This window comes from Cervus elaphus, chromosome 22, assembly GCF_910594005.1.
Source record: "Cervus elaphus chromosome 22, mCerEla1.1, whole genome shotgun sequence".
Taxonomy (NCBI): Eukaryota; Metazoa; Chordata; class Mammalia; order Artiodactyla; family Cervidae; genus Cervus; species Cervus elaphus.
The window spans coordinates 3,446,513-3,468,234 of NC_057836.1; the positions used below are offsets into that span (position 1 = coordinate 3,446,513).

General features: G+C 56.1%; 1 protein-coding gene across 2 annotated transcripts in view; it reads left to right on the forward strand.

The window, feature by feature from the left end:
- The window catches only part of CELSR1 (cadherin EGF LAG seven-pass G-type receptor 1), a 146,134-nt gene that overhangs the window by 36,952 nt on the left and 87,460 nt on the right, over positions 1–21,722 (forward strand). For both annotated transcript variants that reach the window (XM_043881641.1, XM_043881640.1), the window contains exon 2: positions 15,089–15,727. In XM_043881641.1, the coding sequence (XP_043737576.1) occupies positions 15,089–15,727 (639 nt within the window). The remainder of the gene's footprint in view (positions 1–15,088; positions 15,728–21,722) is intronic.

The window sequence follows — 21,722 nt, forward strand, 5'->3', positions numbered from 1 at the left end:
GGACTTCAGGGCCCCTGAGGGTGTTGCTGGTAGGGGGCTGGGAGGGTAACCCTAGTCCCCAGCGGATGTTCTGCCCTGTCTCTTGAGGAAGGGTAAGCCTGCGGCGGCTGCTGCCACGGGCTGGGCTGGAGAACTGGCCCTGTCCCGTGCCGGGGCCCCGAAGGCCAGGAGGCGGCCCGGGTGGGTGGCCCGCACTCTGCCCAGGTGCCAGGCCCCCCCCACCACTGCAGCTCCCTCTCTGCGGCCTCATTCCCTGGGTTTCTGGACTGAGAGCCCTCTCTGCAGGCGCTCAGAGCCGGGCAGGGTACGGGGTCACAGGTGTGTCCGAGCTGGGCAGGGTCTGGGGACCGGGTTTTGTCTGGCATCACACACGCTGTGCTCAGCTCTGCGCTCTCTTACCTGGAGGCAAGGGAAGCGGAATCTGAGGCGGTGGCCTCCAGCCGTCTTTGTTGTAGCCCATTTGCTCATAAATAGGTACAAATTATTGATATTAGAAACCCTCGCAGCTCCTCTCCTCATTAAGCCTCTGCAGTTAATAATTATTTTCTCTCTGGAAAGCCTTCGTGGGAAACAGCGGAGGAGACGTGGGAGGCTGCCCTTCCTCCCGGAGGCCAGGTGTCCTGGGCATCCCGGGTCCCACGCCCTGGGCCCGGGGCAGCAGCCTGAGCTGTGGGAGAAGCAGAGAGGGTCCCGGCTCAGGAGAGCAAAGACTCGCGCCCCGTAGCCCTCCAGGGCCTCCGGGTGGGAGAGCCTGCCGCCCCGCCTTCCGTGTGAGGAGCCAGGAGCCCACGGTCACGGCGGGGTGGGCGGTGGGGCAGGGCTGGCTGGGCAGCGTGGGATCAGGGCCACTGTGACCCGGGGTCACGCTGGGGCACTCTTGTCTCTTCTGTTAGTTGAAGCCATCCGAGGCCCACCTGGATTCCAAACGGAGGCGACAGCCGTTCACCTGTGGGTGGGAGGCGGGCGCCACGTTTGTGGCCGTTTCATAACTACACATCCCTCAATCCCATCACCACCCAGACAGAGAAAACCTCGCCTCCTTCCTGTCTGGGAACAGGATCCCTGTTCAAGCCTGAAACCTCGGGCCTGCCACTTCGCCCCTTTCCGTCACCCCCATTCCACTCCCATTTCCTTTACGGAACTTTCACTGTTGGTTTGAAACGGTTCAAAGCTATGAAATAATAAAGGACAGTAACACTCACGCATGTGCAGTGCAGCCTTCCGTGTCCCTGAAGCCCCCTGGGTGTCGCCTCCCGGTCCTGTCCTGGTTTTTGTTTTGACTCCGGGCCTGTGGTCCTAGTTGTCAGGACGCCAGTCCATAGCCCTCAGCTGCTTTCCCAAAATCCTGAAGTCTGAAAATCAAAGTCAGTTCAGTTCAGTTCAGTCACTCAGTCGTGTCCGACTCTCTGCGACCCCATGGACTGCAGCACGCCAGTCTTCCCTGTCCATCACCAACTCCCGGAGTTTACTCAAACTCATGTCTGTTGAGTCGGTGATGCCATCCAATCATCTCATCCTCTGTCGTCCCCTTCTCCTCCCACCTTCAATCTTTCCCAGCGTCAGGGTGTTTTCAAATGAGTCAGTTCTTCACATCGGGTGGCCAAAGTATTGGAGCTTCAGTTTCAGCATCAGTCCTTCCAGTGAATATTCAGGACTGATTTCCTTTAGGATGGACAGTCCCTTGCAGTCCAAGGGACTCTCAGGAGCCTTCTCCAACACCACAGTTCAAAAGCATCATTTCTTCGGCACTCAGCTTTCTTTATAGTCCAACTCTCACATCCATACATGACTAATGGAAAAACCATAGCTTTTACTAGATGGCCCTTTGTTGGCAAAGTAATGTCTCTGCTTTTTAATATGCTGTCTAGGTTGGTCATAACTCTTCTTTCCAGGAGCAAGTGGCTTTTAATTTCGTGGCTGCAGTTACCATCTGTAGTGATTTTGGAGCCCCCAAAAATAAAGTCAGCCACTGTTTCCCCATCTATTTGCCATGAAGTGATGGGACCAGATGCCATGATCTTATGAATATTTAGCTTTAAGCCAACTATTTCACTCTCCTCTTTCACTTTCATCAAGAGGCTCTTTAGTTCTTCTTCACTTTCTGCCATCAGGGTGGTGTCATCTGCATATCTGAGGTTATTGATATTTCTCCTGGCAGTCTTGATTCCAGCTTTTACTTCATCCAGCCTGGCATTTCGCATGATGTACGAAATTATGTTAAATATGTTAAATTATGTTAAATAAGCAGGATGACTCTATACAGCCTTGACGTACTCCTTTCCCAATTTGGAACCAGACTGTTGTTCCATGTCCAGTTCTAACTGTTGCTTCTTGACCTGTATACAGATTTCTCAGGAGGCAGTTCTGGTATTCCCATCTCTTGAAGAATTTTCCACAGATTATTGTGATCCACACAGTCAAAGGCTTTGGCATAGTCAATAAAGCAGAAGTAGATGTTTTTCTGGAACTCTCTTGCTTTTTTGACGATCCAACAGATGTTGACAATTTGATCTCTGGTTCCTCTGCCTTTTCTAAATCCAACTTGAACATCTGGATGTTCACGGTTCATGTACTGTTGAAGCCTGGCTTGGAGAATTTTGAGCATTACCTTGCTAGCGTGTGAGATGAGTGCAGTTGTGCAGTAACTTGAGCATTCTTTGGCATTGCCTTTCTTTGGGATTGGAATGAAACCTGACCTTTCCCAGTCCTGTGGCCACTGCTGAGTTTTCCAAATTTGCTGGCATACTGAGTGTAGCACTTTCAGAGTATCATCTTTTAGGATTTGAAATAGCTCAGCTGGAATTCCATCACCTCCACTAGCTTTGTTGGTAGTGATGCTTCCTAAGGCCCACTTGACTTCACATTCCAGGATGTCTGGCTCTAGGTGGGTGATCACACTATTGTGGTTATCTGGGTCATGAAGATCAAAAATTCATTTGGCAGCAAAACCAGACCCAGACCAATGGGAGGTTGTTGACAGTTTTTATTCTTGTCCGTGTGACTATTCACATGCAGTCTGCAAGAGGATTACCCATTCAAAGGCGAGATCTGTTGTTATATAAAATGGAATATGCACTGTTTATAGCTTCCATATTAAAAAAATTCCGAATCCCAGAACCACCCGGGCCCAGGGGTTTCAGGCGAAGGACCTGGCCCTGTCTTGTTAGGTTGTGTCTGTGTCTGGAGTCTGTGTACATGGCTCCCGGCTGGGTGTCTTTACCGACAGCCTGCCCTTTCCACTCGGTCTGCGTATTGGCATTTCAGGTTGTAGTTGGTTCCTTTTCACTGTTGCGTGGCATTTCATCCTGTGAACATTCCATTCTTTTTTTTAAAATTTTATTTATTTCACCTGTGCCAGATCTTGGTGGCCACCTGCGGGATCTTTGATCTTGGTTGTGACTTGTGGGGTCTTTAGTTGAGGCTTGCAGGATCCCGCTCCCTGACCAGGGATCAAACCCACGTCCCTTGCACTGGAAGGCAGATTCTTAGCCACTGGACCACCAGGGAAGTCCTTGTTCCACTGGATCTCTTCTGCTACTTGGACACCCTGTGCGTACCTCCCGCCCACGGGGGCCTGGCTTTCCCGGGGGTGACTCCCTTGGGGTGATCCCCCTGGAGTGACTCCCCTGGAGGTTGCTCCATGTCGGGCCCGAGGGTTTAGGTGAGTCCAGGGCTTTGCAGAGCGATTGGACCGGTTCGCTTTCCACCAGCAACGAGCAGCCGTTCTTCCCTCGTGTGGGCCTGCCATCACTTGTGGGAGTCTGGCTCCTTCGCTTTTGACAGTCTGGTAGGTATAAACCGGTATCTCACTGTGGTTTGGATTTACATTTCTCAGATTGCTAGTGATGTCAGGCATCTTTAGATTTGTGTTAGGGCCAGATATCTTCCATTATGTGGCTTGTCTCGTCATTAATTTTTAAAATCGCATTCTTTGTAAAGTTCTTCTAGTTAATATCAAAATGATACACTTTTTCCCTTTAAGATCATGATTTGTATCTTAGGAAATCCTTATCTGCCTCAGATCATAAACAGTAATTCTGTACAATTCCTTCTGAAATATGTTTTCCCTTTCATACTACCGTCCTTAATTCCCTGGAATTGCTTTTCTGTGTTCAGTGTGAGATAGGGATCCAGTGTCAATAGGTCTAGGGTTTCCCTGGTGAGTCAGCAGGTAAAGAATCGGCCTGCCGAGGCTGGAGACACAGGAGATACGGGTTTGATTCCTGGGTCCGGAAGATCCCCTGAAGAAGGAAATGGCAACCTACTCCAGTGTTTTTTGCCTGGAAAATTTCAAGGACAGAGGAGCCTGGCGGTCTGCAGCCCATGGGGTCTCAAGTTGGACATGACTTGGTGACTGAACAATGATGCAGATAGATGGTCTCGGGCCCGCCGTGGAATGTTCCCGTCTCCCAGCGGCAGCTCGTCACACGCTGTTTTCCCGTACTCGTGGGTCTGATTCTGGTTTCTGTCCTGGCTGTAGGTTCCTCCATGTCGGTCCCCTCCAGTTACCAGACTCCGAGGAGCACTCCCGTCTCCTGCAGGCTGCCCCCTCAGCCTGCCTGGCTGTGCTGGTCTGTCTGTCTTCCCTGTGGATTACAGACTGTCTTGCCAGCTCTGGGAGGGACCCTTTCGGGACTCGACAGATACGGCAGTGATTCTTATGTCAGTTGGAAGCGAAGGGCCACCCTGTCCATGCTGGCTTTTCCTATCAACCAATGTGGTTGGATCATCTTTGCTTCTGCCAAGAGTAGTTTATCTTTTTATTTATTCTTTTTGTTTATAAAGGGCTTCTATATCTTTTGTTAGGTCAGTTCTTAAGTGCAGTCTATGTTTGCTCTATTGTAAATGATGTTTTAAAAATTGTGTTTTATGAGACTTGTGTTTTAGTATAGGAAATGTGCTAGATTTTTTTCCTTTTTTTAGGCATCCTCTGAGATTAAAAAAAAAATTTTTTTTTTAAAATTTTGACCGCACCACATGGCATGGCTGATCTTAGTTCCCCAACCACGGATTGAACCCACACCCCCTGCACTGGACGTGCAGAGTCTTAACTGCTGGACCACCAGGGAAGTCCAGATTTTCCTGTCTCGCTCTTTAGCTACCTTGCCGTGTGCTCCGGTGCATCCTGACAAGTCGCTTGCAGAGCCTGTGGAGTTCTCTGTGTCGTTTGTCATATGATCTGTGAGTAATGATGTGATATCTTCACTCACTCACCCATTTGCACGGCGCTGACTAGGCCTCCAGTACAACTTGGAAGTGGACGTAGTGGGCGCCTCTGCTGAGTGTGATGTTTGCTGTTGTGTTTTTATCATTTGAAGGAAGCATCCGTCTCTCCGTTGTTTGATAGCATCTTTGTGAGGAGTCATTGCAGTATTTCACTGACTCTTTTCCTCTATTTATTGAGATGCAAATACAGTTTTTATAAAAAAGTGTGGTGTTATGTTAAGACATCTTCAAATGTTAAATTCTTAAGATAAATCCAACTTGGTTTGGATACATTGTTTTACTTTTAATAATTACTAGATTTCATTTTCTGTTTTATTTTTAATATGTTATTAGATTTCACTTTCTGTTTTATTTTTAATATGTTATTAGATTTCATTTTCTGTTTTATTTTTAATACGTTATTAGTTTTCGTTTTCCTTTTTAAAGAATTGTTGCATTTATGTTCGTGAGCGACGTGGCCTGTACTTTTTCTTCCTTGTGTTCTCCTCGTCTGATTTCTGTCTCTCTTTTTTAGTTTTGTTTACTTATTTTTGGCTGTGCTGGGTCTTCGTTGCTTTTCTCTGCTTGTGGAGCACTGGGGCTCTTCTCCCGTTGTGGTGACGGGCTTCTCCTTGCGGGGGCGTCTCGTTGAGGGGCACAGGCTCCAGGGTGTGCGGCTCAGTAGGTGCAGCCCCCAGGCTCTAGAGCGCAGGCTCAGGGGCTGGCGGTTGGCCGCCTTAGTTGCTCCCTGGCTCGGAGGGTCTCCCTGGACCAGGGTTTGCGCTCCTGTGTCCTGTGTTGGCAGGAGGATTCTTAACCTCTGAGCCAGGGAAGCCCTGTCCTCGTCTGATGCGGGTGTCAAGGTGGTAGCCTCACAGGACGGGATCTTTCACGGCTGCTGTAACAAGCAACCACAAGCGTGGTGGCTGGAGGCGACCCGGATCCATCCTCGCTCAGTTCGCTGGGTTAGGCGTCCAGCACAGTCTCCCTGGGGAGAAACCGGGTTGTGGCAGGCTGCGCCCCTTCTAGACGCTCTGGGGGGGGACTCTCCTCCCGGCTCCTCCAGTATCCAGAGGCGCCCCCACCCCGGGCTCGTGGCCCCATGCCGTCTGTGCTGCAGCAGTGTGGCATCCCTGTGGCCCGCCTCTTTCTCTGATTGTCTTCTCCTCCACTTCTCAGGACCCCGTGGTCACACTGGGCCCACCTGGATGGTCTCCCTGTTTCAAGGTCAGCCTACCAGCAGCCCTACCCTTCACCACGTGGCATGACATGCTCACAGGTTCCGGGCCTCATTTGGGGAGGTGGAGTGTTATTTTGCCCACCACGCAAAGCCACAGACCAAGATTTACGCGCACGCCAAGTAACAGCAGGAGGTCCCCCCCTTCCTGTCCCCTCGGGTCGCCACCAGGGTCCACGTCTCCTGCCCAGAGGCTGCCTGGGTCTCCTGCTTCTTTGGACCTCCTTTGGGAGGCTCGCGAGCTGCAGTGACTGAAGAGGCCCGGCAGCGACCCCTGGCTCAGCAGCCCGCAGGCCGGGCGGGGCTGGGTTAGCAGTCTCTTCTCTGCTGCCCCCAGCAGTCGGCTGACAGCCGCTCCTGGACCTGCCTGGGGCCGTGGGACATGTGAGTGGCCCTCGGCAGGTGCCCGGCCGTGTCACCCTGACCACCCTGGAGGCCGTCGCTCAGCTCGGAGCCAGGCAGGGCAGGGCGCTCACTAGTTCTTTTTCTCCCCCCAATTTTTAAAAATTAGATAATTACTTTACAATACTCTCACGGTTTTTGCCGTATATAAGCGTGAATTGGCATTAGGTATACATGTGTCCCCCTCCCCGCTCCATCTCCACCCCATCCCCCAGGTTGTCACAGAGCACTGGCTTTGGGTTCCCCGAGTCATACGTCTAGCTCCCACGGGCGATCTGTTTTACATATGGTAATGTGTGTGTTTCAACGCTATTCTTCCACATCATCCCACCCTCTCCTTCCCCCACTGTGTCTAAAATGTCTGTGTCTCCTTTGCTGCCCTGCAAGTGCATATACCCTGAAGAAAACCAGAATTAAAAAAGACACGTGTACCCCAACATGCCTTGCAGCCCTATTTACAATAGCCAGGACACGGAAGCAACCTAGATGTCCATCAACCGACGAATAAGGAAGTTGTGGTACATATACACAATGGAATGTTACTCAGCTATAAAAAGGAATGCGTTTGAGCCACTAGTTCTTTGAAATCCACCTGAACCTAAGTCCTTGTCGTAGGGAGCTTTGCCCGTTTTCCTAGGATGGGACAGAAGAGTGGCCTTTCTGGCTCTGGCAGGGAAGAGCGAGGCGACGGGTTGGCCCCGACGGTGGAGGGAAGCCCCCCTGTGCTGCTGGAGGCATGGAGCCCCTGGGCCGTCCTGCCTGACGCCCAGTTCCCGGGTCTCACCAACAACCTCAGGCCAGAAGAAGAATCCAGAAACCTCCGTGTGGTTTCCTAGAGCCAGGCTGTCACCTGGGTGTGATTCTGCCCCCAGTGGATGTCTGACGAGGTCTGGAGATGCTTGTGGTTGGGGCGGCTCAGGGGGCTGACCACCTGGCCTCGGAGTGCTGCTTCGCATCCTCTAGTGCCCGGGCCGGCCCCCAGCCTCAAGTTATCCGCCCCTACCCTGAGTGTCCACGCCACTGCCCACGGTGCGGGGGCCCAACCGGATGCTGAAGGCCCTACATCACTGCCTTTCTCCCCCAAAACCTAACACAGCCTCTGGGTCGGCCTGGTCATCACCAGGCGTGTCCCCAGCGAGGAGTGTGGGAAGGTCTGACTGCTGGTTTCCTGTTCGGCCAGCGAGGCTACACATTGTTCAGCCAGTGCTGGAAATAAAACAAAACCCAGGAGCCACACGGGTCCCTGACGAAACGCTCCACGATCCCATCGGAGCCGGGCCGGCCGCTGTGTTTTCACGGAGGGTGTGTGCTGGTGTCTTTCACAATGTTCGGTTGACAGTGTAAACAGCCGACCTGGCTGCAGCCCCACCTGAGTGGTAACTCCGCGTTTCCACCATCACCCTGGGTCGGAAGGTGGCTCCCGGCTCTGTCAAAGGCCTTCTGCTCCCCGCTCTCGCTCATTTCCTGTAACTCAGCTCATCACTTAGTTTTGAGGAAATCCTTCTCACAGTGCCTTTTCCTTTTTCTGGCTTCACTGCTTGCCAGATCTTAGTTCCCTGACCAGGGATCGAACCTGTGCCCTGGGGAAGCATAGAGTCCTAACCCACTGGGCTGCAAGGGAAGCACCACGACGCCTCTTAAAACATTTTCTTCCCTTTTGGATAAGCTCATGCAAGATAAAACTAATCTTTATAGGGCGAACCCTTAACTCCTTTGTTCCTTTTTAATTATTGAGGTGGCATTCACATCACGTTGTAGCATGAGCCGATTCAAAGCGGCCACCTCAGTGGCATTTGCTGCATTCAGGGTGTTGTGCAGCCACCCCTCTGTCTAGTCCCCGGACGTTTCCATCACCCCAGGGACACCCACGCCCCCCCAGCAGGCCCCACACCCGTCCCTGGCGGCTCCCCGCTTGGTTCCTGTTATTACGGATTTATGTGTTCTGGACGGTTCACGCACGTGAAATTGTACAGTGTGTGCTGCTTAGACGGGCTTCCTTCACTGAGCGTGTTTCTGAGGTTGTCAATTCTTCACATCCCTCCGCGTCTGACTGATAGTTCGTCGTATGGATGGACCGCGTCTAGTTTTCAGTGTTTTTTTTGGACCACATCTTGTTTAGATAGAATGCATCAGTCCATGGGCACGTGGTTTTCCACTTCCTGGCTCTTGTGAATCGTCATCGGCTGTGCCAAGGATTCATGTACAACATTTTGTGTGGATATATGTTTTCAATTATTTTACATTTCACCTTGGAGTGGGATTCGGGGTCAGGTGTCAATTACTTGTTTAACTTTCTGAGGAACCAATCCTTGACTCTTGGGTGAAAGTGCTTATCTTGACAAGAATGCGTCTCAGCTCACAGCTTCTGTAACCCGGGGTCAGAGTGGCCGCTGGGAGCTGTGAGCAAGCCTTCCTGGAGGTGGTGGGGCCTGGTACGACTTCAGTCTTCCAGAAGGTTCTGTCCAGCATGGACATGATGAGCTGTTTCTCGTGGGATAACTCGATATTGTGGATGCTGAATTCGACCTTGGGACAGGAGCTTCGTTTCACACATGAAATTAGGAGAGGGCGTCTCTGAGTCGAAGTTATCCCGTATCAGGAAGTTTTGCAGTAAATAATAAAAGTGGGAGTGACAGGAGAAGGAAGTTTTAGGATCTTGGCTGTTTCTTCATTCATTTCTTCATCCTCCCTGTTTCTTTATGTATTCATCTTTCTTATTTAAACTGTAAAATTTGTGTAACATAAAGGTTGTCGTTTAACTGTTTTTCTGTGTACAGGTCCATGGCATTAAGTCCACTCACCCTGCTGTGTGACCATCAACCCGTCCGTCTCCAGGGTGTGTTCATCTTGCACTACTGACTCAGTCCGCCTTAAAGGCCGGCCCCTCCCCCAGCCCCGACACGTACCGTCTGCTCTGTCTCGTGAACTTGACCGCTCGGACGCCCCGTGTCCCTGGGCTCACACGGCGTCTGTGCTTTCGTGTCTGGCTCCTCTGGCTCGGCGCTCTGTCCCCAGGTTCATCCGTCGCATACCCGTGCCGGGACCCCCTCCTCTGTGAGGTCTCCCCGATCCTCGTGCTTCGTGAGGCCGTGCGTTTCCTGATGAGTGTTGGGCGTGTTGGACTCACACAATGGTCTGGTGATGTAGCTGGACCTGCGCGGGTGTGATGAAGCTGAGCACACTCAGCAGGTCTTCCTGGACGCGGGTAGGTCCCAGTCCAGCAAATGGTGTCCCTTTAAGAGGGGAGTCTGGACACACGGCCCACCACGTGACGTGAGGCAGAGAAGGTCTGCGGGCCGAGGACTGCCGGCAGGCACCGGACCCCAGGACGGCACCAAGGGACAGGTCGTCCCTCTGAGCCCCTGGGCGGAACCAACGCAGCTGACCCGTGATCTTGGACTTCCGGCCTCCGCGCTGAGAGGGTTGATGTTTTCTGAGCTCCAGGCTGCGGGCCGGCCTTCCCAACACGCCTGTGTCCCGAGGCCGCGGCCATCCGGGCCCTCCTGCTTTCTCCGCACTCTGTGCTGGGAAGGCGGCTGTCCTCCACTGTCTGACCCCCTGCCCCGGCCTCCCGGGGCCCTCCTGTCTCACCTTCGCCAACCCAGCTCCGTCCCCTGCCCGCTGAGGGCCCCCGGCTCTGCTGAGACGCGCAGGGCTGAGGAAGCCCAGGGACGAGACACGGACGACGGCTGCCCCGTGACCAGCGCGGGCTGCTGGATGGGCCCCACCCTCCACGAAGACCTGCGAGGCCCCCTCGCCCGCAGTGTCTGGGGTTTTGTGGGCGGTGCCCGCTGGTGGGTGCCCGCGGCCCCGCGGTCCCATCCCCTCTCTTTTCCTCTGTGACTCAGGGGCCGCGAGGGGACCCGGCTGAGCTACGGAAAGGCCTGCGCCCTCCCGGCTTGGAGGCCCTGGTTCCGGCGCCGTGTGCAGCCGCGGATGAAGCGCCTGCAGCTCAGGCCAGGGGAGTCCCGGGGGAGCTCCCTGTTCTCCCAAATGAAACAGGCTTCTAAGTGATCAACCGGACGGCTGCTCAGGCAGGTGAAGGGGAAAAGCCCCTGAACGTCAGCGACATTCCTGACCAGAGCTTCTGCAAACAGTCAAGATCATCCAAACAAGGGAAGTCTGAGAAGCCGTCACAGCCGGAGGAGCGAGGGGACGGGACTCCCACACGTCTTGTGCGTCCTGGGACCCAGAGCGGACAGGAGGCGAAATGAGAGGAGAGGCGGGTGTCGCTTCATTCAGACACACACCCCACACCGATCTGATAACAGAGTTAATTGTGGGAGTAACTGGGTCCTGAATAGTCACTGGAAGGACTGACGCTGAAGCTGAAGCTCCAGTACTTTGGCCACGTGATGCGAAGAGCTGACTCATTAGAAAAGACCCTGATGCTGGGAAAGATTGAAGGCGGGAGGAGAAGGGGACGACAGAGGATGAGAGGGCTGGATGGCATCACCGCCTCGATGGACACGAGTTTGAGCAAGCTCCGGGAGTTGGTGATGGACAGGGGGGCCTGGCGTGGTGCGGTCCACGGGGTCGCAAAGAGCTGGACACGACTTAGCACCTGAACAACAGGAAGCTGGGTGCTAGGTATACAGGCCCTCTCTGCACTGTCCTCGCAATTTTTCTGTAAACGAAAGCTACTCTATAATAAAAGTTTTACTTAAAATTTATTTATTTATTTATTTTTTTTAAAGTTTTACTTAAAATTTAAAAACAAATTAAAAACTTTTTTGATTTAAAAACAAATTCAGCAACCCAGACAGAATCACTGTCAGCACTGAAGTTTTTGCTCTCCATGCTAGTGGCTCCCTGGACTTGCGTGTAAACATGTGTTGTGTGAGGAGTGCCTTACCTTCCCCCCTAACTTCATGTTGTCTGGGTCTGCCGTGACGCCGGTGGAAGGGTTTGTCACCGCGTGGGTTTCACTGAGCTGAGCCGCACAGTGAGGACAGCCATCCTGTTATTTCATGGCTCCCTTATTGATGGGCAGTCAGGTTTGTGCTCCTGGAGACTCAGAAATCCAACCCCGATGATGTAAGCTCAGAGCAAATTCATTGTCTTGAGGACCTGGTTGTCCAGGACGGCCCATGGTCTTGAAATAAATTAATGGTAAGATTAACAGTAAGGTGCATATTTTACTTTCCAGCACATTTGATGTGAGTTAATATTCGGTGTTGTTTTCTGGTCGTAACCTGGCTCTTTGTTCCTGGACGTCCCTCTGTGCTCTGACCTCCTGGGCTCCCTGTGGGAGGGTCCGAGCCCTGGACCCCCGGGAGGAAGAGGGTGGGATAGCCTAGATGGCTGCCCAGACGGCCTGAGCTTTTGAGCTTAAAACCAGCATGACCCTAGAATCTTGGACCCAGAACACATCTGTGTGTGGTTTAAGATTAAAAGGATGTTTCATAACAAAGTGTTACCGGGAAGCAATATCTTATGTCTCATATTAGTACAATGGGCCTTTGCAAAAAAAAGAGAGAGAGAGAAAAGAAACATCCGCAGAAAAGTAGCTTGGATGGAAAAATGAAGTCTCTGATGCTGTTTGTGCCGATGTCAATCTTGGGGTTAGAGAGCTGCCGCTGGAAAAGGGCTCCTTCCCTTCCCCCTCCCTGCCCCCTCCCCCCTCCCCCCGAATGTTTATCCAGCAGCCTCTGAGTGCCGGGGACTGCTGTAGAAGTGACAGGTGCAGCAGAAACAAGACCTGCAAGTTCTTGGTCCTCTCGACTTCACTGGGGGGAAAGATGGACGTGAGCAAATAAAATCCGGCTGCGGCCGCTCCTGTGCGGGAATAGAAGTGGGGGTGTGGCAGAGTGTGAGTGGGGGGACATGGGAGGCCCCTCTGATGGGGGTCATGCCGCTGAGTCCTGGGTGGCCCAGCGGGCAGCCACCAGCGGCAAGGATGCCGTGTTCCAGGCAGAAGATGCAGCGTGCGAGGGCCCTGGGGCGGGGGCGCGTCTCTAAGACAAGGGAGGGTGGCGAGCATGGGCCACGTAGGACCATAAGATGGGGTACGTGGAGGCTTCCCTGGTGGTCCCGTGGCTAAGACTCCATTCTTCCGATGCAGGGGGCCTGGGTTCGATCCCTGGTCAGGAACTAGATCCTGGACGCCACTGCTAAAAGGTCCCGAATGCTACAATGAAGACTCGGTGCCCTCCGCCCTCAGTCTGAGAGCCGCAGGCAGGGTCCTGGTGTCCACCGTCTGCTCTCTGTGCTCCCAGGAAGCCGGGGACAGAGCCGAGCCCCCACCTCGCCCACCTATGGGTTTTACACCAGCCCTGCGGGGTGGCCGCCCTCCCTACGCTGAGGTCTATGTGCCATGTCCTCTTTCAAATTCGGCCCTTCCAGAGAGTTCCCTGGTGGTCCAGTGGTTAGGACTCCATGCTTCCGCTGCCGACAGCCTGGGTTCAATCCCCGGTCAGGGAACTAAGATCCCAAAAGCAGAGCTGCATGGCCAAAAAGGGAAAAAAAAGTCAGCCTTTTCAGGTTATCATGAGGACCAGATGGAGCCGTCATCTGGTTAGTGCCTGACCTACTAGGCGATGGGTATTATTACTGGGGGGAAGCCGGGGGCCCCCTCCACCAAGCCTGAGCTCTCAGGCGTGAGACTTGGCTTCCCAGGGTCTCAGTTTTTCTCACCTGTCAAGTGGGGTAATGCCAGGTTCTCTTAGAATCTCTGGGAATCTCAGGTTTGCACCCAAACGTGTTGTGACTTCTGCAGCGGTTGCGTTTCTCCGCTGTCTGGACAGGTTTCGTGACTCAGGGTTCCCCAAAACCGGCTTCTGGCTCCTGGATGTCTGAGGAAATCCGTCCCAGATGCAGAAGTTCCCATACGTTGCCCGCCCGTCTGTCCTGCTGAGAGCTCCCCGCAAGTTGTGTGTGGTGGCGACTGTGCCGGGTCCAGAGGGACAAGGTGGCCTCCAGGGCTTGTGGCCTGATCGCGTCCTCTTGGGGGTCCTGAGGCTTCCTGGACTCAGGCCGGAAGGTGGTCCCTGGCCCCTGCTTGTCTGGGGGCACAGCCCAGCTCCAGCTCTGGGAGGGTGGGGTCTGCTGGAGGCTCAGAGCTTGCCCAGGTGCCCAGGGAACCGGGGTGGGGCCGCTCACGGAGGGCACAGGCTGCACCCACATTGCAGGACATCCGTTTGGGCTGCTGGGACACAGAGCCGAGCTGAGTCACAGGGATGAGAACTTGGCCAGGTGTTTCTCGGGCCCTGGAGCACGTGGTGTGGGGGGTGGACTGGAGCAGATGAAGGTCCCTGAGCATTGCGGCTGCACCTCAGGGCCGCCCTGGAGGTGACGGAGCCGCCCTGTGGCCAGCGTGGCCAGAGCACGTCCCTGGGGCGGCTGCTGGACAGCCCGTCTGGTTCTGGGCTCAGAACCTGTGGTGTTGCTCAGCCTGGTGACCCGAACACTCCGCCGTTTCTGGCCGCCATGTCTGAGAACCTTCTCTCATGAGCTGGTCACTTGTGTTGGCTGAGAGGCCGTGTTCTCCTGTGTGTCTTCCTAAAGCAACACGTGGTGAGCTTCTCCTGGATGCTGGGCTTCCCCGGTGGCGCCCATGGAAAAGAACTCGCCTGCCACTGCAGGAGACGTAAGAGACACGGGTTCATTCCCTGGGTCGAGAAGATCCCCTGGAGCGGGGCATGGCAACCCGCTCCAGTATTCTTGCCTGGAGAATCCCATGGACGGAGGAGCCTGGCGAGCTGCAGTCCACGGGGTCACAAAGAGTCAGACTCGGCTGAAGCGACTGAGCATGCACGGGTGTTTAGATGAGCAGGACACAGCTAGGAGGAGAGTAGCCGTCAGCATAGCAGAGGTCAAGGCGGGGACCGTGCTGGACTCTGTGGGCTCTGAGCCGGGCTGCGGGTGGGTGGGCAGCTGGAGCAGGTGCAGAGGAGGGAGAACAGGGTCTCAGCGTCACCCCCGCCCCCGTGTCTGGAGGAAAGCGTGTGAGGTTGGAGTCTCAGGCAGTGAGGACTGGGTTGTGTGCTGAGCGTTGAGATGCCCCGATGAGCTGGGGGCGGGGGGCGGGTTCCACCGGGGGCTTCTGAGCTTGATGGGCGTGATGGGAGCGGTGCTTTCAGAAGCTAAGTGTGGGGGGAAGGAAGCGGGCCCTGGGGTGCGGGGTCAAGGTTGTGGTCACGAGTGGGGAGGGGCCTGGGGCTCGGGGTGCTGTTCCCGCTGGTGCGGGGAGAGGGGACTTGGCAGGCGGGCTGCTGAATGACCCCCTTCCCTTGTGCTTCACAGACGGCATCCACAGCGTGGCGGCGCTCTGCACCCTGCGGGTCACGGTCATCACGGACGACATGCTGACCAACAGCATCACCGTGCGCCTGGAGGACATGTCGCAGGAGCGCTTCCTGTCCCCGCTGCTCTCGCGCTTCGTGGAGGGCGTGGCCGCCGTGCTGTCCACCACCAGGGACGCTGTCTTCGTCTTCAACATCCAGAACGACACGGACGTGAGCTCCAACATCCTGAACGTGACCTTCTCGGCCTTGCTGCCCGGCGGCGTCCGGGACAAGTTCTTCCCGTCGGAGGACCTGCAGGAGCAGATCTACCTGAACCGGACGCTGCTGACGGCCGTGTCCACGCAGCGCGTGCTGCCCTTCGACGACAACATCTGCCTGCGGGAGCCGTGCGAGAACTACATGAAGTGCGTGTCAGTGCTGAAGTTCGACAGCTCGGCGCCCTTCATCAGCTCGCCCACCGTGCTCTTCCGGCCCATCCACCCCGTCAACGGGCTGCGGTGCCGCTGCCCGCCCGGCTTCACCGGCGACTACTGTGAGACCGAGATTGACCTGTGCTACTCCAGCCCCTGCGGCGCCCACGGCCGCTGCCGCAGCCGCGAGGGCGGCTACACCTGCCAGTGTCAGGAGGACTTCACAGGTAGGCCCCCCACTTCTCCCCGGGAGGGCTCGGGGCGCGGCGAGGCCCCGGTCGCCTGCGCGTCACACCAGCCTTCCAGCTCACAGGTCAGCGTGCCCGGCGGTGTCCTCCGTCCACTCCCCTCCTCGGGGACGTGGTCAAAGCCTGGACCCTGGGCTCCCTGGGTGTTGGCTCTGTTTCCTGACCACAGCTCCGGGGTCTCCACTGACCCTCGTACCATTTAAGCCACCCTCTTAAGTGTCTGCCTGCGATGCGGGAGACATGGGTTCCATCCTTGGGTCGGAAAGATCCTCCCTGGAGAAGGAAATGGCGGCCCACTCCGGTACTCTTGCCTGGAAAATCCCATGGACGGAGGAGCCTGGTGGGCTACAGTCCATGGGGTTGCAAAGAGTCAGACACGGGTGAGTGACTTCACTTTCAGTTTTCACTTTCTTTGGAAGGACAGTAGGAGGAAGATTGTACAACCAGATCCCACTGAAAATCTACCTGGATGAAATGACATGTGCTTCATTTAAGTGGCTTCGATTTTTTTAAGATTTTTTTTGATGTGGAGCATTTTTAGTCTCTATTGAATTTGTTACAATGTTGCTTCTGTTTTATGTTTTGCTTTTTTTGGCCACATGGCACATAGGATCTTAGCTCCCCACCCCCCACCCCCCAGCCACACATCCCCTGCCTTGGAAGGCAGGGTCTTAACCACTGGACCACAAGGGAAGTCCCAAAGTGGCTTTGAATTTAAAGTAGTTCATTCCTGATTTCAAGTTTAACTGATTACAGTGAAACGGTGTAGGAACTTTCCTGGTGGTCCAGCAGGGAAGACTCAGAGCTCCCAGTGCTGGGAGCCGGGTTCCATCCCTGGTCAGGGAACTCGGTCCCATGTGCTGCAGTAAAGATACAAATAAATAAATACTTTAAGAAGTAAAACAGCGTAACTGGGATAGAAGTGGTGAGCCACTAATCGTTTGGGTCTGGAAAGATGATGTTGGTTTCTTCATGCCTCATTGTCGCTGTAGAAATTACTCATCTTCCCTGCCTCGAAGATACACTTCCCTTGAGACAAATTGATTTGTCAACAAAATCAGTCTTGCTAAAGGCAGCCGATGGTTGTTTTTAAAAACAAAAATCCCACCGAAAGCAATCCAGAAACACATGCTCTTGCTGTGGTCTCCAGCTGCCTGTCACATAGAGTCCAGTCGCCCATTCGACAAACACCTGTTCTGTGGCAGATGGTGACCGTCTGTCTTTCTGGGAAGTTCTCTGAGGTTAGGTGGGACCTGACTCGGCCCGGGGGAGGCTTTGAGAGTCTTCCGTGGACCGCGTCCTCGGTGGACGTGTTTGGTGTCAACAGTGGGGAAACCGTTTCTGCGCGCGAGGGACGCGGCACGCCTGATGGAGCTTAGGCCGGGCCTTACAGTGTTAGCAGGTATTCCCGGAGCAGGAAGAGAGTGAACCTGGGGTGGGGACACCGAGGGCGGTAGGCGGGCAGGCAGAGCTCTGCACCTGAAGAGGAGGAGCCGCTGCTGGAGGAGGGGGTGTTTGGCAGCCTGGGGAGCTGGCGTGCGCCCTGGCTTGCTGCATCTGAGTCCAGCCTGGTTATAATCCACTGGCACCTCTGCGGCAAGAAAGGCTTGATTGCCTGCCGTGGCTCCCCTCAGCTGTCTGTGTCTGTCTGTCCATCCGTCACATCTGGCTCTGCCCATCTCTTCCCCGTGGTCTCCCAGTTGTTAACCGCCAATTCCTGGCTGCCCTGGGATCTAGTGATGAGCAGGGAAGGTAAAGGACACCCCGGGGCCCGAGCCCACGCCTGAGTCGTCAGGGCTGTCGTGCCCAGGAGCCGTGCCACGCGGGTGGGGGCCCACCCCTTCCTCCCCCTCCCACTCCACAGCGTTGAGCTGGCATCTCGGCCTGTTTCAAAGTCCCGCCCAGTTGTGCCAGCCATGGTCAGCCCTCCGCACAATGGGGACGCGTTCCCTGCCTTCCCACAGAACTGGGTGTCCCTGCCTCCCTCCCCACCACAAGGCCTGGATGGGGAGTGCGTCCACAATGACTCCTGCTTCCAGCGGAGAAGCCGTGGCCCTGGGCCCCTGGGGCAGAGCCTGGTGCCCTCCAGGGAGTCAGCAAGCGAGCAGTCACTCAACGAGCGGTAGTTGGGTGCCTGCTGTGTGCCTGGCCGGTGCAGGCATCAGACCTGCCCCCGCCCAATGGTGTGGCCACCCAAGGTTGCCATGCAATCGGCCATCTCCCTGGTGGAGACACAGGATGGTGGGGGCCATGTGGGGGACACCCCAAGCTCCCCCAGACTCTGGCGGCTTCATCTTGACGCTGGCCAGTGCGGGGGGTGGTCTGTCCTGGTTGAGCAGACCAGCATCGCTTTGTAACCACAGCCACAGACCTGGGCCCCAGAAATGCCAGGTGTGAGCTTGGGGCCACGTCTGGGCAGGGTAAGCAGAGGCGCTGGGGACCCGTGGACCCAGGATCCTCTCCACAGAGGCATCAGCTTGTTGGGTGGGAAGGACTTCCAGAGTTCTCAGGTTCTGTTTTCATCACCAGAGTCATTTCTAGAGAAATTATGCCCGGGAGTGACCCCGTGTGTCATCGCCACTGAAAGGGCCTGATGGGCAGGGGCCTCATCTGAACGTCCTTGGTGCTGAGTTGCCGTACGCATTTCCCGCCGAGATAAGGCTGAGTCAGACTGATTCCTCCTCCTCCGTCCCCCTTCCTCTCTTCCTTCCTTTCTCCCTTTGAAGCCCTGCTCTCTTGCTAAGAGGTAATTGAGCCCATTTATTCCTGGTGAAAGCCGCGCTGTCGTCACCAGCGTTTTATTACTGGCTCCCAGGTAAGCTGAGCTCGGGCCTGGCGGGTGGGAAGCTGGAAGGGGCCCAAGGCCGCCAGAGGACCCTGGCTTCCTGTGTCGCCGGACGGGAGATGAGCTGGGTGAAGGAAGGTATCCGTTAATTTCAGGAAAAGCTCATGAATTTGATGCTGGAAAAATACCCCGACAGCTCCTCGGTGTTTCTTCCGTCCCTTTTGGCCTCAAGGAAGTTCCAAGGCCCCAGGAGCGAGGACTCCGTGTCCTTATAGGGAGAAGGCATCTCTCCTTCTCACAGCTCTGCGTGGGGGCCTGGCTGGGGTCTGCAGGGGCCCTGCTCTGGAGGGGACGGGGGCAGAGGACTGCAGGCTTCGAGGCTCAGCCTGGCGAGCTTGCACGCCGGTTTCCTTGGTCGCGGTCCCTGTCCGCTCCGGCCTGTGAAGAGCGTGGCTTTGACTTGGGTTTTGGTTAAACTCGCCACGCACGTGGCCCATCCCTCCCGCCTTCTCTCCTCCACACCTGCCGTGTCTCTGTCGTTGCTGCCCTCGGGGTCCAGCCGAGTGTTGCCTCTGCTCCGGGGAGGTTCCAAGACATTCCCAGCTTCCTGGAACAGTGACTGTCGAGCTCCCTGGAAACTCCCTCTGTTTGCGTGTTGATTGATCTGCTCTCATTTAGGGCGTGAGGCACGTATTTCCACGACCCTCAGGGGGGCGGCGACCTGCAGATGGTTCTTGGTGGGCCGTTCAGTGTGGTGTCCCGTTCCAGATGGGTCTGCCCGGTTACCCTGACCCTCCCAGCAGCTCCATGGCCCTGGTCTATAAATGGAGAGCCCATGGTGCAAGTGTCTCATCTAGCGGTTCTCTGCGGGGAGATTCTGCCCCCAGGGGACACGTGACAACATCCCAGGACGGTGTGATTGTCCTAGGGGGTTGGGGTGCCCGTGGCTGGAGGCCAGGCGTGCTCCCAGCACACTCCGGGGCATGGGGCACCTCCCACAGAGAATGGTCCTCCCTGGAGTGTTCCTGGTGGCGGCGACGGGCCCTGCCCTAGACCCGGGTGAGGCTGAGGCAGGATTTGAAGCTGGTGCTGTGGCTTCTGAGCTCAGGCTCTCCACCCTCTGGACCCCTCGAGGGCGGGACGGCCGGGTTCACCTGTTTACCGAGTCCTTTTTCTTGCTTCATTGACATCACCACATCTGTTAAGAAGTGCCTTCTGCGTGCAGGGCGCTAAGGGTGAAGCCCGAAGGGTCGTGGAGCAGTGGCGGTGCGAGAATCACGCCGCGTCCCCCGGTTCTCAAGGTCAGTTCAGTTCAGTCGCTCAGTCGTGTCCGACTCTTTGCGACCCCGTGGACTGCAGCACGCCAGGCCTCCCTATCCTTCACCAACTCCCGGAGCTCGCTCAAACTCATGTCCATTGACTCGGTGATGCCATCCAACCATCTCATCCTCTGTCGTCACCTTCTCCTCCCGCTTTCAGTCTTTCCCAGCATCAGGGCCTTTACTAATGAGTCAGCTCTTCATATCAGGTGGCCAAAGTATTGGAGTTTCAGCTTCAACATCAGTCCTTTCAATGAATATTCAGGACCGATCTCCTTTAGGATGGACTGGTTGGATCTCCTTGCAGTCCAAGGGCCTCTCAAGAGTCTCCTCCAGGACCACAGTTCAAAAGCATCAGGGGGAGGCAAACTCCTCCGACCCGGGAGGACTCGAGTCTGGACTGGTCCAGGGCGAGCCTCGGGCTGTGATTCTGAGCCTGGGTCCTGTTGCCCCTCGGCGTGTCGTGTCCCTAATTAAACAGCCTAGTCGCTCCTCGCTGCCGTGGGGGAGACCGCGTCCACACGGGCTCCGCTCCAGGAGGCCTGCCACAACCCTGTGAGGTGGGGACAGCCGTCACCCGGTTCAGGGACACCCAGTTCAGAGCTCGGTGGGGGGCGGGCGGACCTGGGGGTCTCTTTCCTGAGCACCGATCCACCTCGCTTCTCATTTCAGCCTGTTCAGGGCTCACAGTGGGTGCCGCCGCCCAACCCCATGCTTCATGTTTAACCTGAAACCAAGCCTCCCGCCCCTGCCCCTGCCATCTGCTCTTCACGGGTGCCCGGGGTGGGGGTGGGTGCCCAGGTCACGTGACCACTTGTGCTGGGTCCCATCAGTGCGGAGCCTCAGCCTCCCCCAGAGCCTCGGAGGCTGACCTCAGCCCAGCACCCTGCCCCTTGCTCGCCTTCTAGAAGCAAGCCCGGCTCCTCTCACCAGGGCGCTGGCCCTCGAGTGTGCGTTCCCTCTGGTCTTCCTGAATGTCAGCACCGCCCCTCCCCTCTGCGTCCAGCATCAGTGTCCATCAGCACGGTGCAGGCGTACAGTAGGCGTGTAATAAATGCTCGTGCAGGACGGCGGGGTGAGGGGTTAACGAGCCGGGTCTTCCTCCCGGGCCTGAAAAGACGTCCTGGGAGTCCAGGACTCCATGGTGTGCTCAGAGCCACCTCTGCCGCCCCCCCGGGCGGGGCTCTCCTTCCATCGGCTCCGTCCATTCCGTCCTGCTGGTGGGTCCCCACCTGGCCGTGTGCCCGCCTGACCCCAGCCCAGCACTGCCTGGGAAGCCCTGCCCCTTCCTCTCTCACATGCATCCTCTTGGGATGGGATGCAGCGGTGGTGACTTATGTCACGGCCGCATCGGCCGGGGTGGGGGGTGCATTCCTGAGCAGGCGGCAGCCTTGATGTCAGCTGGGAAGGAGGGCTTTCCCGGGCCGCTCAGCCACCTGCGCGTCGGGGACGAGGGGACGGTCCTCTTTATCCCTGAGCCTCTGTGTTTAGACCCCGGGCCGCTCCTCTGGGTTCAGAGGGCTCAACGAATAGTCCTGCTCTCTGCATGAAGCCCAGGCTCTCCCTGGGCTCCCGATGTCCATGCTGCTGGACGCTGTGTCGTCAAGGGTGCGCCCCAGCGGGTGTATCCTGGATCGGGGATCAGAGGGTCAGGGGCCACTTAGGAGAGTCTCAGTGGTACTGGGTTTGAGCTTTGTGCTAACTACCCCGGGGTGGGACGTCGCAGTTGTCCTGTGGGGGGCCCTTCTGGGACTCCCCAGACTGTCCCTCAGGGTGACCTGCCCCGAGTTGGGGACCTGGACTGTCTCTCAGGGTGACCTCCCCTGGGCTGGGGACTTGGACTGTCCTCCAGGGTGACCTCCCCCAGGCT